Genomic DNA, 19,729 nt, shown 5'->3' on the forward strand with positions numbered 1-19,729 from the left:
GGTTTTGGCCATTTCTAGCCTGGTAGCTGGTCAGGCTGGGGGATGACACGCTAGAACCAGGTTGACCAGCCTAGCCAGGCTGGGAGCCCAGCCAAAACCAGCTATGTCCAGCTTAAACCAAGCTGGTCATTTTCCAGCCTGACCAGCTAAGACCAGGCTGGAAATGGCCAAAACCCCTCTAAAACCAGGCTGGTCGACCAGCTCAAACCAGCCAGCCAGCTTAGGTTGGATAAAGCAGTTTTTTTTTTCAGCAGGGTTTTAATTATTATATTAACTAATGACCAATATAACGAATAACTAATAACTTTAACTTATTTTAACTTTGACTACAACAACAAATATGTTTATTCAATGTGTTTGGTCTTTGGGGGGAAACCGGAGCACCCGGAGGAAACCCACACGAACACGGGGAGAACATGGAAACTCCCCACAGAGCCGGGGCTCAAACTAGCAACCTTCCTGCTGTGAGGCGATTGTGCTACCCACTGCACCACCGTGACACCTTACAAACTCGTATATAAATAAATCATAAATCCAGAGAGAGTTTTTAGTTTTGTAAAAGCTCTCCTCATTTATATTGTATCTCTCTCTCTCTCTCTCTCTCTCTCTCTCTCTCTCTCTCTCTCTCTCTCTCTCTCTCTCTCTCTCCCTCTCTCTCTCTCTCTCTCTCTCTCTCTCTCTCTCTCTCTCTCTCTCTCTCTCTCTCTATATATATATATATATATATATATATATATATATATATATATATATATATATATATATATATATGTATGTATGTATGTATGTATGTATGTATGTATGTATACAGCTCTATAGACTTGTTGGAATGGAAGAAGTTGCTAAATTGACTTCAGTATAAAACATCAGACAGAGCTGGAGGCCTCAGCAAGTGGACTGAGCTCATGTGCTTCTCTGGCTTGTGCTCTTTGTGTCTTCCTGCGTCTACTGAATGTTTGCAGGACTCCACGGCTGGGCTCTGAAACCAATACACATATTATGATGAAGAATACTAAAAAAACAACAACACAGACACACACAAAGCATTGTTCAGGCTTTTCTACCTCTCTGAACGCTAGCTGGAGTAGGGTCTTTTGTGCATTTTCCAGGATCCTCGTTTATTATACCCATGTTTCTGTTCCACTGGGTCCAGTTGACCTCCTCCACACTGAAAGCAAGACGACAGGTTACTGTTACTGCTTCACTTGTTTGTGACAGAAAACACAGATCAGCACAGGGTATGTGATATTTATGTTGTACTATGTGTACGTTTGCATATTAAAGGGATACTTCACCCAAAAATGAAAATGTATTCTATTTACTCACCCTCGAGTGGTTCTAAACTTTAATGAGATACTTTTTTCTGTTTGACTCAAATGGAAACTGATAAAAATTGACTTCCATAGTAGGAAAAAAACAAATACTGTCAAAGTCAATGGTTATAGGTTTTCTTTTGTGTTCCACAGAAGAAAGAAAGTCAAGCAGGTTTGTGACAAGTGAAGGATGATTAAATGATGAAACAATTTTCACAAAACACATGTTTTGGGTGAACTATCCCTTTAATATTGTTTTTTTTTCATAATGTATCTTCAGTTTTCATTAAGTAATTGCAGAATTAATAAAAGTGATAAGTAACACAACACATTTAACATGGTGTTGAAGTATAAAAACTTTTGCTGTACTTCAGAATTTCTTATATTTAACACTTCTTTTTGTGTAGTAAATATAACTATTAAAAAATCTATAACCTTACACAAAATGTAATTTTACGCATAAATACTTGTGTATAATGTTGTATAATAATCATTGTATAACTTACAAAACAAATAATACATTCAAGAAATGACATTGCCACCGGACGACACAGGTTGGCTCAGTGCTTAGCACTGTCGCCTCACAGCAAGAAGGTCGCTGGTTCGAGTCCCAGCTGGGCCAGTTAGCATTTCTGTGTGGAGTTTGCATGTTCTTCCTGTATTGACGTGGGTTTCCTCTGGGTGCTCCGGTTTCCCCCACAGTCCAAAGACATGCACTATAGGTGAATTGAATGAACTAAATTGGCCGTAGTGTTTATGGATGTTTTCCAGTACTGGGTTGCAGCGGGAAGGACATCCGCTGTGTAATACGCTGTGGCAACCCTTAATGAGTAAGGGATTAAGCTGAAGGAAAATTAATGAATGGATGACATTGCCAGAACTACCTGTGCACCTATAATATCAAACATCTCTTCTTAGTTTTAATCCTAATGATTGTACACATTATGGTTTTAACGTGGTTAAATGATTATTTATTGCATTATTTTAGTGTCATGTGGGTTACTATGCCTCTGGTTTTGTATTTGTGTGAATGAATAATACAATAATTAAATATTTATAGAAAGTACTATTATCTTTTTTGCAATGTACTGACAGTGACTATCACCGCATTTTGATAAGAAAACACTAATTTTTTAAAATTTTTGTTAAAGGAAATCAACTAACAATGAACATCTTTGTTTATGCACAGTGCAACAACTAATGTTAATAATATTAATAATTCATTAGTAAATGTTGAATTAATATTAATAAATGTTTTGTAAGTTTTGTTTATTGTTAGATCATGTTAGAAAATACATAAACTAATATTAACTAGTGAAACCTTATTTTGAAGTGTTGACCAAAAATAATCTACCAACAGCAGTGGTTAACAGAATAATTCTGTAAAAAAAGGAAATATATTTAGTAGATATATTAAATATATTTAAATAGTTTATTTATTATTTATTGTCATGTCATGGTAATATACAACACTAAAATCTTAAGATGTTATATAAATCCTAATGTATAAAACTGGTAAGGAAAACTAATAATTAAGAATGATTAAAATCTTAAATGTTAAGTAAATTTCCTCATGGAAATGTTATTTTGTGGCTTTTTTACTCATGATAAGATGGCTTCCTCTTTACTATACACTACCTGACAAAAGTCTTGTCGCCTATCCAAGTTTTAGGAGCAACAAATAATAACTTGACTTGATTGAAACTAGTTAATCATTTGGTATGAGAAGTGGCTTATATTAAAGGCAAAGGCCTCTAGATTACACTTATTTTACCTAATTAAAATATGATCATGCCTTGATTTTTAATGATTTAATTAGGACAGTAAGGTCTGACTTTGCTTAGACAAAAGTCTTGTCACTTGTCACAGAAATAATGTACAGTATAGAATATAAAGTCATGGTGCAGTGGAAAAATAATTAATATTGTGTATGACTCCCATGAGCTTGGGCTACTGCATCCATACATCTCTGCAATGACTCAAATAACTTATTAAAAAAGTCATCTGGAATGGCAAAGAAAGTGTTCTTGCAGGACTCCCAGAGTTCATCAAGATTATTTGGATTCATCTGCAATGTCATCTTACCCCAGACATGCTCACTAATGTTCATGTCTGGTGACTGGGCTGGCCAATCCTGGAGCACTTTGGGCTTCTTTGCTTTCCGAACTTTGATGTGGAGGCTGAAGTATGAAAAGGAGCGCTATCCTGCTGAAAAATTTGCCCTCTCCTGTGGTTTGTAATGTAATGGGCAGCACAAATTTATTGACACATCAGGCTGTTGATGTTGCCATCCACTCTGCAGATCTCTCGCACGACCCCATACTGAATGTAACCCCAAATCATGATTCTTTCTTTAAACTTGGCTGATTTCTGTGAGAATCGTGGGTCCACGCGAGTTCCAATAGGTCTTCTGCAGTATTTGTGCTGATTGGGATGCAGTTCAACAGATGATTCATCAGAAAAATCGACCTTCTGCCACTTTCACAAATGATCAACTAGAAGTCAAGTTATTATTTTTTGCTCTTACAACTGGGATCAATGACTTTTGTAAGGTAGTCTAAAAGATTTACATAAAATCTGCCTGTAAGAAATGGCAAAGTGTAGTTACTGCTCTTTTGCTGTGGACAACAGATATGTAAATGTCAAATACAAGCAGCCTTGTATTGTTGTCTTGTTGAAAGTGCCAGGGTCACCTGAAGCACCAGCGTCGATCAGGCTCTTGTCCTCCGCCGAGGTCCTTCTCTTCCCCTGAGCGCAGCTTTCCCAGCAGACACTTGGGAAGGATCCACTCCATGTCCAAGGTAGTGATTGCACGCTGTGAATAACAATTATATCTATTGCCAAACCATGCTCTCTTAATCATTTCATGGATTTACATGTTCATTACAAAAACCTTTTGTGAATTTTACCATTAATTTCCAAAGACTTGTTTGTGCCGTCTTATTTTACCTGCAGTTTCCAGATGCTGGTGCTCTCCACGGACATCATCTCAACACTTTGGTTCATCAGAGCGATCAGCATGTTCAGCATCAGAATGTAAGTCATCACTATATACACAATCAGTAGCACGTAGAAGACCTCCTTATATTTATAATGATCGGTGAACTCTAGATCTCCCATGCCAATGGTGAACTTGAACAGCTCCAGAGTGGTGAAGTAGATGTTCTTGTACGTGGGCTTCTTGCAGATTTCATATTCGTTATCTGCAGTCAATCCAATTCGTCCCTTGCCGGCCCGGGCTGTGGTGGGTTGTTGGTGGGTCATACGACTTTGAGGGTTGGAGGAGTCTGGTGTGGGGTCCAGAGAAGGCAAGTCTTCAGAGAGCCTAAAATCCCTAGTAGAGCCACTGTTGATCGATTCCTGGTCAAGGAGAGTCACCAAAGCTGCCGAGTAAAAAACAAGTCATTAACATACGCAAACAAATGTTTTGAGTCTGTAAGATTCTTCATATATTTTTTTAATAAGCTAACCAGTGCTGCATTTATTTGATCAAAAATACAGCATTATCATGATATAATATTACTCAGGGTTTCCACAGCTCATTGAATTTTAAATGGTGTTTTCCAGACATTGAAAATCAGGGAATGTTTATATTGTTTGTCTGTGAGGGATTTTTTTGTGTCATGTTTATTGACACATATTATATTTTAGTTTCTATTTAACAAAATTTCTTTTTCTAAACCGTATTTCTTATTGCAAAGTTTTTTGCATATTGTTATGGTAAGGATATTTTTCAGCTCCTTTTTATTCCTTTCGCGCTCATATACTGCCAGTCATATTCAGTCAACAGACTGTACCTGGTAACTAAGGTCAGGATTATATATAAATATTAAGAGCTTTGGTTTCTAAATGACCTCTTCAAAGATTGTATGTTAAAAAGTAGTTGGCAGAAAAGATAAATGTAAATGTTGTAAAACTACTGTCAAGATATCACATATGGGAGAGGGAGCATTCACAGCCATGCAAACAGTGCTACTGCGCTGTACATGCACTGTAAAAGAAATTCTTGCTGACTTTATATTTTTTTATTGTTGAATTGAATTCGCTTTTTTAGTCATCTGAAGCTTTCATCAATCTAATTGACTAATAAAATTTAATATAAACTAAGTAATAATAATAAACTAATGAACTTTGTATAACCTATGAAAATAATTTTATTATTTACTATAATTATTATATTTTAAAAACTTAAAGAAACTTAACATTTGTTGTCTTGACTTTTTGTTATGTCATTTTTGTACAGTGGAGTGGCTAATAAAGTCATCCAAATTATTATTCAAGTTGATTGCTTTTAATACTAAGTAACTATTAAACATTATTTGAATATTATATTATTAATATAAAATAGCACAACAGCAGCCTATTTTCTGTTTGTTCTGTTTTATGTCATCATTAGTCCAGTGTTCAATGACATGAGTGTAAGAAGAAGATATTGATTAAACTTATTGCAGAATATCTACCTCGAGTCAAATATTTGGCTTAAAGTTAAACCTGATTACAATTTAAAATAAGTGCTAGTATTTTAAAATATAAAAAATATATGATTTATCCCCTTCCTGTGTTGTTGTGGGTTTCCTCGGGGTGCTCCGGTTTCCCCCACAGTCCAAAGACATGTGGTACAGGTGAACTGAATAAGCTAAATTGGTCGTAGTGTATGAGTGTGAATGCAAGAGTGTATGGGTGTTTCCCAGTGTTGGGTTGTGGCTGGAAGGGCATCCGCTGCGTAACACATATGCTGGGTAAATTGGTGGTTCATTCCGCTGTGGCGACCCCAGATTAATAAAAGGACTAAGCCGAAGGAAAATGAATGAATGAATGAATATGATTAATCCCTGTGATGACAAATTTTAATTTAACTCATCATTAGTCCATTTTTCAATGACGTTAGTATAGGAAATAATGAGAACTGTTATTTAGTTATGCCTAGGTATATCCAGATTTTTATTCTATAGCACCTTTATTTTAATGCTGATAAACATCATGCTGCTCACTTTTATTTGGAAACCATGATTTTCAGGATTCTTTGATGAATATAATTTTTTTAAAGATCATAGGAGTCTTCACTATTAATCAATTTAGTGCAAACTTGCTAAATAAAAGTTTTAAAGTCCACGTGAAATCAAAATTTACAATGTTTTGTTTTTCCACAGGCATTTTTACAGTGAACAATTATTGAGTGCAAGTTAATCCACTGAAAAAAAAGTTTTGTTTTGTTTTGTTAATGTTCAATCAAATTCTGACCATCTGCTTTCACATTTGGAGTGGTGGTCCTTCTGCTGACATCAGCCTGAGGGCTTCAGTAGCAACTGCATAGAGATATTCTTAGCCACACCCCTGTTACAACTAGTTTGCTTTGAGGCAGAGCTATGAGGGAATATTGCGAAAGAAAGCTCCGTCCCCTACTCAATGTACCATTTCAATAAGCACATTAACATACTGAAATCAAAATATCTGCAACTTCGGACTTTAAACTACATTTTAAATGCAAGACTGATGTGTTGTTTCTAAATTTGAAGTGAATTCAAAATAAAAGTCAAATAACATTCATGAATATATGAAATGAAGGATGATACCTGCTGAGAACCCAATTAGAAACACCATGTACACGACAAGGAATCTGCGAATTTCTCCAAGAACCATCTGATAATAATTAAAGAGTGTGAGAGTGTATGCACATGTATATTGTAACAGTACTTTACTGTACAAGGATGCATTAAATATGTAGTCAAGTATACAAGAAAGGAAATGGCCTTACCTTCTGTATCATCACATTGTAGATTCCTAGATTTTTGGACCCCCTGGAGAAGTAGAGTAAGTTTATCCAGCTCAAGGCAAGACAGAGCACTAGAAAGGCCAGATATTCATAGCGGCCATAACAGTACAGTAGAGCACTTGCCAAGAAGAGCAAGCCCTGCACAAAACTAATGCATAAAAAGAAAAAGAGCATTATAAAACAATGCATGTACTTACTGATGACTTTTTCTGTACTACAGATAAAAAGACTGCAGTTTAGCTGGTTGCTGTGCAAATATAAATTCAAAATAATCTGCACACATCCAACATCAAGGATCAAGCCATGAAACTAAAAACTGCAGCATTTCAATCAAACAATGTCTCTGTGGTGGTTATATTTCATTATCTTCATATATAATACATTAAATTAGTTGAATTATCAGCAAAGAATTCAATCATATTAATCTACAGTGGGCTATTAATGATGAAAAATTTATAATCGGACTAAAATAAAAATAGAGAGTAAAGGGACTCACAAAAGCTGATCGGTGTATCCATCTATAATCAGGGATTGAAATCTTGGACGCTTCCTTACCATATCTATTAACTTAAGAAACAGGAATTCATTTTAAAAATGTTTAATTATTGAAAGTTAATTATGAATTGTTTTAAAGCAAGAGCATTAGATACACACCCCTCTAATAAAGAAGTAAAATGCTCCAGTGATTGTTATGACGTGTCCTGTCAGAAGCAGATAGCCTTCCCTACCCTTTGCATAATAATATGGAGGCTTTGTCTGGAAAAAAACAGTGGGGTTAAGACATGGCATTAAATAGTAAAATAATAACAGTTTACAGTTCATACACAACATAAGATTATAGATACTGAGCTGAAATAAGGTCAGTGAGTGTTATTAGTCATAATGACTTTTTCCATGTAAGTTTTTTTTTTTTTTTGACAAAGTGTAGACCAGAGTGGCCAAAACTTGGGCCCAAAGTTGGCCCATGGTAACCTTTGAGTTGAGTTCCTACATGGGAAGAGAGTGAAAATGATAGGGAGGGCCTTTAACAGAGATCGTAATTTCTAATTTAACTTAATTTTTTTTTGTTTGTTTTATTCCTGAGCTGCAAAAAAGCAAAATGAAAATAAATGTTTCAATTAAATTCCTTGTGAATCAATCCGATTTTTAAAAATATAAATACTGTCACTTAAAGGAGGGGACAATGCAGAAGACATTGGTGAGCAAATTAGGGCAAAAAAACAGGTGCACCTTGACTAGTGTAACTTCATTCTGTTATAAATGGGATTTGTTTTACTGTAATAAGTTAATTATAAAAGTTTTAAATATGTACTGCATTAGTTAATATAAAGAAATGTTTTCTAGTTATTTTTAAATAACTAATAACTTAGAAAAATCACCAATGGCAACTTTAATGTAATAGAGTTTGGTATATTTACATTTGGCCCACCATCCTCAGTCAAGTTTGTTTTTTGGCCCTTCATCAGAAAAAGTTTGGGCACCCCTGGTCTAGACACTCATTTTTAAGTCTAGCATGTGACATGATGCCTCTACTATAAAGCTGCAATGAGTAAATGTTTAAAAGGGGCATGATTAGGATGTTGCCCACCCTTCTTGAAGTCCCCACCTCCAGGCTGTACACTCAAACAATGACTTTTTCCTGCTTGTTCAAGCTGCTTATTTAAAATCAGTTGAAGTAACACAATTCTTATCATTTTTATTCCACTTGGATTTGTAAAAACAATTACGTTAACTTAATCAATTTGTGTTGGACAACATGAAGGAATTGTGTGGAACGCAGCATTTTTTTACAGTGAACCTACTTGATTGGCGTAATCCTTCCCTTCTTCGTGGTAAAAAGCTGAAGCAGTGAAGATGAAAAGGTAGAGAACGTAAACAATGAAGTTAAAGAAGAACATCCGATGTGCAAATCGATCCCACTTCTCTTCTATTAGTCTGTTAAGTGGCTCAATTTGGAGCATCTCCAGGCGATTCTGAAATGTAATGGAAAAACAAAAACAAACAGGTTGCTATCAACAGCATTTATCTCTATCTGTACAAATGCTTAGAAATGTAATGAGTTACTTCAATGATTTGAAGCAGTAAACATCTAACTAGAGTTAATTAGAATCAAAGAAGCAGCATGAGAGTCTCACAGGAATCTCACTGCCATAGACAACGATCTCGAGAGCGGAGTTTTTCTCATAGGTGTCGAGGGAGGAGAGGTCATACAAAGACGAGCACACTGGACCATAGGCCCACTCCGTGATCTTTCGGGACAGATGTCTGCAGCCCATGAACTCCCGCTGCACAATGTGCTTAAACAGCTAGTTAAGAAAAAAAAACAGTATGATTTTGTCAAACAACCTATGCTAATTAATAATATTTTCAAACATTGGCTAAGACTTTAAATATAGTATGGTATGTGGTATATAATATGAATGTGAGTAGTATACTTCTTTCTTACACTCGTCATTTGTGGGACATTCCAAACTAAAGTAAACATCTGAATCACTTCCTGAAAGGCCCTTTCATGTATCCATTCATTAAAGGAACATTCAATGATGTACCCTACACCTTTCAAAGCCCCTCAAAGAGGGTAAGGTATAAGGAAGCTCATTTCCATATATATTTTGCCCCAGACATACTTCGATCCACATATTGTCACTCACATCTTGTGGCCTCAGCAGATAGTAAAGTGTCCATTAGAGGCACACTTCAGCATGTAGCAGATAAACTGGGACCTTCTCAGATAATGTTTTTCAAATATGGTAAATTTGGAGGTACTACTCGGCTCACATACTGTTTATCACATATTATTTAGTAGGTCAAATTCTGATTCCTGTCAATCTGTGCTTATGTGATTTCAGATGCAGCAGAATTTGTGATCCCAAGGTCACAAGTTGGAGTTCCTGTACTGGCAGGAATTTTTGTCCAGCACTCTCTTCCACTCTCAATACCATGACTGAGTTGAGGCACCAAAGCTGAACCCCAGTGGTTCACAGTGCACTGGGTGTGTGTTCATTACTGTATGCAAATACTTGGATGGGGTTATATGCAGAGTACAAATTTAGAGTATGGGACACTGTCATTAGAATGGTTGGTTGGTTGGTTTAGTTCAGGACTTTATCAACATTTTATCAAAGATTTTTTTGAAACTCCTATAGGAAAAATGTATCTGGAACAAGCGCTGCTGAAAATAGGGACCGCATTAATGCACTCTGTTGGATGTTGTACATAAAATCAAAAGCCAACCATAAAAACCATTTTCCATAAAAATAGGGTATAGAGCATTAGAGCAACAAGGTTGGATAAATGATAGCTGAATTTTTATTTTTGGGTGAGCTCTTTAGAAAACGGTTATGACGGTCCCTGTAGACCACATGACTATGAATCAGTTTGGTGTCTGAAGAAAATAGCATCTTAAATCACATGAGGACTGCTCATCCCTACAAAAACGGGAACATCCAAAAACAGAATGCAGAACTTAAAGCATGCAGACTATTTCAAATGAGTCACTTCTGCAATAAACCTTGCTGATTTGCTAACCATAGCTTTCATATTCTAAAACATTTGAAATTCAGAAAACATCAGAAAAAATAGTTACCCCTAGTCTTCCCTTTTTGGCAGCAAGTGTGATTGGGGTCAGTCCCTCGTTATTTTCAATTTCCTCCAGCTTGGTCTTGGGGTGAAGTTGGTCAGCTTTGATTAAGATGTGGTCATACATGGCAATGACGAACTCTGTGTTTTCAGAACTATTATCAGCTACGGATACTAAAGCGTGAAGCACGGTGTTTCCATGATTGTCCCTCTCCCTGACATCCACCGCCTGGTGAGGGTTTTCCATAAGAAAGTCCACAATGTCTTGCTGATTAGTGCAAGCAGCCAGTGACAAGGGCAGCTCACCTGTGGACAAAAGGTAAGCTTGAGTATCAACAGAAATGAGTCCCAATCATTGAGAGCAATAGACCCTTTTCACATTTCTGGGTTTCTCAGTAGTGGAAGTCATCATAGTTGGGAAAACTTTGAGCGCATTGAATGGGAGAATACAACAATTTTTTTTTTACAATCTTATTTGCTGAAATAATAAAAGAAAAATTCCATGATGGTGTTATCAAGACTTTCAGAAAAAGGAAAACAATTGTGTGAGACTGATGACGACAGCCAGAAGAGAGAATAACATCAAATGTACTGTCCTGTGCCATAGACGTTGCATTAGAAACCCCTCACACAAGTGGTAATTTGTTTTTTGTCATCTGAAGCAAAGATGATATTATACATTCATAAATACATATAAATGTTCATACGTTTTTTTAAAATATCAAAACATTAAAAACTTTCAAGGATTTAAGATGCTGATGACAGTTAACGTGTCATAACAGGCTTGTGAAAAGGGTCCATAAGTAGAAGTTGAAAAATTTGTGCATTTAAAATGAAGCATATCTTTAGTTTAAATAGTTCAATCTAGAAAAGCTCAAGCTTATCTTATAACCTACCAAAATAGAAGCACATTTTTTGATTGGGCTGAAAGAATTTCCCAGAGGCCTTGGCATGGACATCGGCCCCCTTCTTAACCAGCATCTGCACAAATTTCATACTCCTCCTTTCAATCGCAACATGAAGTGCTGTCTGACCTGTGCCAAAAAGACCAGTCAATACCAATGCAAAATGCATGCGCTGGACAGCCTGTTAAATAGGATCAATATTTTGCTGATTTATTAATTTAAAAAAACCCATTTTAGCTCAGCATGTCTAATCATAATGAAGCTGCAGTGTGTAAAATGAAGCTCTGACCTTTGTAGTAACTGTCGGTGTAAGCAGCATTGATAAAGTTCTTTAAATCTCCCATTTTCTCTGCAATGTCCAGCAGTTGTTCAATAGTGTCATTCTCGCCTTGCCTCAAATTTAAAAGTGCTTTCAGCAGGGCTGTCTTTCCACTGGACTTATCTAAAGAAAATAAATTTATTATTGTTTTTAAATATCAGTCGTGAATTCACAGTACTTTGTATTTTTTGTACATTAACATTATAAAGTTTGGGGTCGGTAATATTTTCTAAATTAATAATATTAATTACTATCAGTTTATGGAAATTAGTTTAAAGACATATATAATATAGCAAAATATTGCTGTTAGATTCTGTACATTATTAATTTTTGTTTATTAAAGAATCCTGAGAAAATGAAAAATATTTTCCATAAAAATATTAAGCAACAATACTTTTTAAACAGTAAATGTTTCTTGAGTGCAAAATCTGAGGATTGAAATGATTCTGAAGGATCATGTGACAATGTTGACAAGTGAAAATAAAGCAAGAATATGCAACTTTCGTAAATATTGTAAAATAGATATTATACACTTATACAGTTTCTGTTTTTCTGTGTTGTTGGTGATATAACACTTCTTACAGACCCTAAACTTTTCAGTGTATTTGTTCTTGAGCACAGTTACATTGTGAGTCGGTGAGTCGTTTCATATTTTTGTTGAGATACTCATGTAAACCCTGCATTTTAGACACCTCGCCACTGGACACAGCCTCGAACAGCCTCTTGATATTAAACCTGTCATTGTCCCGTTGAGCTGGTTCATCCTTTAAGTTTCTGATTCCCCTGTGTGCAAAATGTATTAGTTAAATTTAAGGTTTCTCATACATTTCAGTAGTTTAATCAAAAGGGTCACACACCAGACAAGAAGTGCTGTGGCATTTCTTTAAACACGTTGTTTACAATGAGTGTGTACACAGACACTCACTCTTCTCAAAACTTGATAGTAAGTGCCTTGATAGTAAGTGCCAGATTTCTTAGCCATCACTTTTCAATCAGGTTAAGATCAGGGCTGCCATTTTATTAATAAAATAAGGTGATTGGGTGGTGAATACAGGAAAGCAACAGAATGTTGCAAAAGAAGATTCTGATCAACATTTGCATTCACTGCCATGTAGCTGTAAAAGACACCAAATTTCTGCTGCAGAAAACAACACCAAACCATGACACCTAATCCTCCACATTTTACTTCTTTACACACTTTGGGTCCATATTTTCCTCATTGGACCCAATAAATTAAAATTTCTTTCATCAATAAAGTGAACTTTGGACCAGTTCTCTGTTCCTTGGTAAAGGTTAGTCTTTTATAATAAGGTTAGTCTAAAGGTTTGATTCTGTCTGCTGGCGAGAGATTTGGTTACTGTTGGAGTCCAAAAAAGGATCCAAAAACATTGTCAAAACATTCAGTGGGAATTCAGTGGTTCATCTCTAATCATATGAAGCTCCAAAAACATGTAAAAAAAAATAATAATTTGTTCACCAATGTGTTCCATATCAGATGAGGTTGCATGTTTACTATGGGCAATGCAATGCTAACGGGTTGCATTGCTGACTCTAATGGCAATTTGTCATATAGTAAAACATGTGCACCGTGAGGACCCTGATGATACGGGATAAATGATATAGATGAACAAAGTCATATTTACAGTTTTTATTTTACACACAAAAGTGTTTTTGGAGTTTCATATGATTACAGTTACAAGTTTTGAGAATACTTTTGCTCTCAGGACCATTAATGGATTTAATCTAAAACATCTTAATTTGTGTTACAATATTGAATAGAGGTCTCAGGGGATTGGAATGACATGAGGTTGAGCAATTTATGACAGGATTTTCATTTTAGGGTGAACTAACCCTTTAAAAATACTGCTTTCACAATAACCTCAAATAGCATTAAGCAGTAATCTTGAAATGTAGGTAATTGTCAATAGTCGTCTAATTTCTGTTCACTTCACTACAGCTAAAACTGAAAGCGTGTGAATTTCTCTTTCCAAACACATCAATTCCACTTTTCCAGTTTAGTAATTATAGTAACATCTTGAACTGCCGTCTTGAATTGAATGCAATGCAGTAACTCTTGAGTTTTCCTAGACATGGGGCAGCACTTCCTGGTGTGTGACCACCTTAAGGAGCCTCATTACCTATCAAAGTGCAAGTTAAACTTAATTGTGCTAGAGGGTTCCACCACATCATCCACGTAATTGGAGTCCATGGGCCTCTTGTCTTTTAAGCCTTTTTTCGTCTGTTTGGCTTTTGTCCTCTCCTCCTCTGTCTGGTCATCCGTCTCCAGAGAGAACGATGAGACACTGCTGTCCTTTGGTTTACTCATAGTGACGCCTCCTTAGTCTCACAAACTATAAAATGCATATAAAAGTGAAATAATTTAGCAGATTCAGGAAATTAGGCTTCAAATACATTCAAGCAATTCCTTGAAAATATGAGCCTGACCACAAACGCAAATGGGACATGAGTCTAACTAGCTTTAAGATGAGAAAATGGACTTTGATGATAGTTTGTTAAAAGTTTCTTCCTTTGCGATCAATCCAGTCACTTTAATAAATGAATTTAAAAAATAAATGTTAGTATAATGTGACTAAGAGCCCCTTCTGAAAGCCAAGAAGCCACTTGAGTGTTGTAATGGGTCATCTCATTATGTCTTATTGTTTTAAGAACCATTAAAAGAGGTAGGGTGCACAAATGATCCCAATTGAAACTCTGTGACAGGAAGTCAGAGGAAAAGCAGAACTATGTAGAATAGAAAAAGAATAGAATAGAATAGAAAGAGCTTCTGCTTAGGCCAATGCAGTGGCGCAGTAGGTAGTGCTGTCGCCTCACAGCAAGAAGGTCGCTGGTTCGAGCCTCGGCTGGGTCAGTTGGCGTATCTGTGTGGAGTTTGCATGTTCTCCCTGCGTTCAAGTGGGTTTTCTCTGGGTGCTCCGGTTTCCCCCACAGTCCAAAGACATACGGTTCAGGTGAATTGGGAAAGCTAAATCGTCCGTGGTGTGTGAGTGTGTATGGTTGTTTCCCAGTGAAGGGTTGCGGCTCAAAGGGCTTCCGCTGTGTAAAACATATGCTGGATAAGCTGGCGGTTCATTCTGCTGTGGCGACCCAGGATTGATGGAGGGACTAAGCCGAAAAGAAAATGAATGAATGAATGAGCTTCTGCTTAAAGATGCTTATCTAAAACAAACACTTAAAAACATATATAAGACAAAGACATGTGCAATTAATAAGTTTATACATGCATACGTGTGTGTGTGTTCATTCACTCATTTTCTTTTCGGCTTAGTCCATTTATTAACCAGGGGTTGCCACAACGAAATGAACCACCAACTTATCCAACATATGTTTTATGCAGCAGATGCACTTACAGCTGCAACCCATCACTGGGAATCACCCACGCACTTTTGCACACACTCACATACACTACAGACAATTTAGCTTATTCAATTCACCTGTAGCACATGTCTTTGGACTGTGGGGGAAACTGGAGCACCCGGAGGAAACCCATGCGAACACGGGGAGAACATTTCATTTTTAGAACAAGGCTGTGACAAAACAAATGTGGAAAAAGAGAAGTGCTATGAATACTTTCCAGATGCATTGTACGTACATATATACATGTGCTGTATATAAACACAAATACATATTTCCATATACAACCTTATAATATAGAGAGAAACTTTAAATGAATTAAATTATATTGTTATACATTTATGTGCATCTTATTGCTTAATAGGAACGGCATAAAAAGACAAGATGTATTGGAGGTGTGATTGCATAAGAGAACATAGACGCAATAAAAAAAGAAAAAGAAAAGAAATTCTTTGGATTTATGATGCATTTATTTTTTTGTGAACTAATGTTTGTTTTATTCTCTAAACTACTGATTACATTTTGTCAATTTTATTGCATAAAATAACAAAATAAAGTCAAGAAATCAGGTGGAATAACCCAGATTTTTAATCACAACAAATAAAACGCTAATTGAACTAAATGTCTTTTATTTTTATTTTTTAATAAAACAAATAATAACATTTTACTCAAACTAATATCTAATAAATCCAGAGAAACTGACCATTTAAAATTGTTCTTTTAACTTATTTTTCTATAGTTATATAAGCCTATATATAACCTGTGATAATTTACACAATAAAAGAACTAGAAACATAAAAAGGTATGCCATTTCAGTTTTATTTTAAGAACTACTCAAATAGACCTTTGCGCCATGAATTATTGATATCTCTCCATGCTGCTACATGCTATATGATTCCATCCAGAGCGAGAGCCATGATTGTCCCATCAAGGAAATCTTGTTCAGAGAGTACATGAAAATGCTTTTCTGACAGAATGCCTCTAATGCACTGGATGTGCTGTGATTTACAATATCTTAGCTTCTCTGTAAATGCTTTCAAATAACATTATTACATTCTGTTAATGGCAGTGAGAGGAAATAGAGTTATTAAGAAGCTGCATTATACTGTCATTGGGTAATTGTGGTAGTATAAAAAACACCCTTCATTTTCTAATGGGAAAATGTCCATAGAATCAAGCTGTTCACTCAAAAAGCTCATCTCTATTTTGACTGTGTTCCTGAGCGTACATGTGATCTATCTTGTGACATTTTCCCATGCATCTCTTACAAAGCTGGTTTTGTGTCTAAAAGAGTTCATATTTGCATGACTCTTTAAAGATTAAGACCACAGATTTTTAAGATGATTTTCAATGAGGCTAATACCAGCATTAACATTTGTAATTATGCTTGGATGCTGTTTCACTTTCTTCTGAGACCAATCACTTCACTTATTAAAATGTTGTATTGATAGCACGTGCTGTGAGAACAGGAGCAAATGTATCACCTCAATCTATTTATTTTTTTACAAGTGCGAGTTAAAAGAGGAAGGGCACAAAAACCATTCACATGACAGGAAGTCACGGTATCAAAGGAAATGTAAAATTAGTTTCAGTAGTCATATATTATACGTGTACATTGGTCGAAGGCTAAAAGTGTTTCAAAGCATAAAAGCAACAAAAGAATAATGTGGTTTCGTTTTTTCTCCATCAGTTAGAATGAGTCCTGTTGAATATCATTACAAATTAATGACTGTTTGATTTGTTTCATTTGAAGTTTTTTTACTGTACCACTATCCTTAAAAACACCATGTTTACCTATTTCACACCATGATGTTTTTATTTATTTAAAATAGAATAAAATTTGGTATATGAGCGCACATTTTTTCCTAATATAGTTAATGTCAGGATAAGCATGTTGTTTCATTTTTAAATAAATTAGTAGCTCATTCACTGACAGAACTTTACTTCACCCATATTTCGGCATTATATTTTCACAAGAGCTGTTTGAAGTTCTCCTGTAAAATTTGTATTCCTTTAAAAATAATTTCCAAGTGCTGTTTAATGTAGAAGTGTTTTTTTTTTAGACCTTTTCACACATAATACTTTTAATAAATATCTTCTTTTGTCTTTGCCATGATGACAGTACATGCTGTTTTACTAGTTATTTGAAAAGATACTAGTATTCAGTTTAAAATTTCTTCTGAAAAACTGCTTTTATTTTAAGTTTTTGTAAATTTCTGTAATTTAACACGTTATTTTACGGTAAATTTCTGTAATTTAGCCGCCGTTATTTTACGTTTTTTTCGCGGCACCCCAGCTGCCAGAACAAAATACGTAAAATTCCGGATTTTTTTTTACAGTGTATGTAAAATCATGTTTGTATATTTAATTTGACGCATACCAAAATGGCCAGTCATGATTTTTCACCTATTTATATTTGACATATCTCATAATAAATACTGATGTAATACAGCAATTATTAAAATGCTAAATTTAATTAAACTGCTAAAATAATTAAGTAGCTGTAATTATGTCTATACAGTACATCTGCACATATAGGACATACAACAAACACAATAGTTAGTCATAACATAGACCTCATTCATAGAATGAATGAATGGGATCGGAATGAACCGCAACTTACTCAGTTTTACGCAGCGGATGCCCTTCCAGCCGCAACCCAGTACTGGGAAACATCCATACACTCTCACATTCACACACATACACTACGGACAATTTCATTCTGTCATTTTTTTTCCGGCTTAGTCCCTTTATTAATCAGGGGTCACCACAGCGGAATGAACCGCCAACTTTAATCAGCATATGTTTTACACAGCGGATGCATTTTCAGCCGCAAGCCAGTACTGGGAAACACCTATATATTCTCATTCTCACATACACTTTGGCCAATATAGCATACTCAATACACCTATAGCGCATGTGTTGGACTGTGGGGGAAACCGGAGCACTCGGAGGAAACCCACGCAAACATGGGGAGAACATGCAAACTCCACACAGAAATGCCAACTGACCCAGCCGAGGCTCGAACCAGCAATCTTCTTACTGTGAGGCGACAGCGCTACCCACGGCTACACCCCGTCACCCAAAATGCATCAAAACAATCTTTGATTTTACTGCATATTACAGTAAACCTATTTAAAGCAGGGCTACAACATATTCAGTCAGTATGTAAAAACACTCTGCTTTGTGGGTGAGGCGTCATTGTTAGGGAGTCTGATAGATATTCAATGGACAAATTATATGCTGTAATGTTGTTTAGTACCTAATAGGCAATTGCAATCTGCTGGCTAGTGTTACTTACTAGAATATTATGACATGGCATCTCTGTAAATGGGATTATATAACATTAGAGCGGAAACTGTACATTACACAGACACCAAACTCAACTTATTATGTTGGCAGATTCAGCATGCTTTAGATTGAGCAAAAACACAGTCCATCATGTTACTGTCAGATTTAAAGAGTCAAATCCTAAAACTGTGCAGCTCTTATAAGGATGGACATACATACATACATAAATAGATAAAAAGACAACAACAACACACTAAGCATTACTGCATTAGCCAAATATGAAGTGATTTGAATTATTAATACAGTAAACCATTCAAATGTAGGTATGAAGTATAGTACTCACCAATGAATTTGTGATTTGTAGTCAAAACAGACAGATGAAATGGGTGAAAAATCTCATATCAATGTTTCCTTGTGAGTAACTTGGCTTGAGGTGTGTTCCCTTGAGCACTGACGAAGACACTGATGGCTGGTTTTCTCTCAGTCTCAGAGAGGAAGCGAGAGTAGGATCTTCTGAAGCTGCTGAGAGCCTTACAGAAAGGCGTGTTGTATTGATTTTTAGAGTGTTGTTAGGTATGCTTTGCCTTGTCCACGCCTCATCCAAGCTCCTATGTAATCCACCTCTACATGAAGCAAACAATGCACTTTCAACAAGCTTCTTTTTTAATACTTTATTTTTATATATATCTTAAACTAAAATATCTCAGTGATTAGCACATGTTTGAATAGAACCAAGCACAAAGACTCAAGCTCTGCTTCTATTGAGCAATTCTACTTTCTTAGCATGTTTGGTTTCTTGTATGATACTGGAGGACTGAGGCTCTTGAATGCTTTTTATAACATCCGTGGTTTAGCTGATCGCATCACATCAATAGAACTGCAAGTGCATGTGTGGTGAAGAATTTGCCCCTTCGATACAACTTCTTCCTGTTTATCTCATTTGAAGAACAGAAACCTGAATTATAACCATGAGAAGTGCATGATAATTCTCTTTAAGCTCAATGATAGCAAAGGAATGAGAAATAAAAAGCTTTGCTTTAGACAGAACTGTTTATTGACATTTGAAATGGCACTGAATATTGTAAACAGAATGTTTTGTGATTTCAAGGCACCGTTCAGTCCTTTAACGGGATTCAGAATTCTCACCCTTCTCCAGTCCCAGATCTTATTTTTCAAA

At 35.8% G+C, this 19,729-nt stretch overlaps 1 protein-coding gene across 1 annotated transcript; it reads right to left on the minus strand.

The window, feature by feature from the left end:
* Positions 1-785: 785 nt before the first annotated feature.
* Positions 786-19,078, minus strand: trpv1 (transient receptor potential cation channel, subfamily V, member 1). The gene is made up of 16 exons (XM_056458210.1): positions 18,896-19,078; positions 14,028-14,240; positions 12,515-12,672; positions 11,860-12,012; positions 11,562-11,699; positions 10,673-10,971; positions 9,222-9,392; positions 8,889-9,059; positions 7,741-7,842; positions 7,583-7,653; positions 7,069-7,234; positions 6,887-6,953; positions 4,263-4,696; positions 4,007-4,128; positions 1,065-1,168; positions 786-979 (listed from the first exon to the last, which is right to left on the minus strand). The coding sequence occupies exons 2-16, from the start codon at positions 14,213-14,215 to the stop codon at positions 867-869; spliced, it is 2,457 nt and encodes an 818-aa protein (XP_056314185.1). The 5' UTR covers positions 14,216-14,240; positions 18,896-19,078; the 3' UTR covers positions 786-866.
* Between the last annotated feature and the right edge of the window lie 651 nt (positions 19,079-19,729).

Source organism: Danio aesculapii, chromosome 5, assembly GCF_903798145.1.
Source record: "Danio aesculapii chromosome 5, fDanAes4.1, whole genome shotgun sequence".
NCBI lineage: Eukaryota > Metazoa > Chordata > Actinopteri > Cypriniformes > Danionidae > Danio > Danio aesculapii.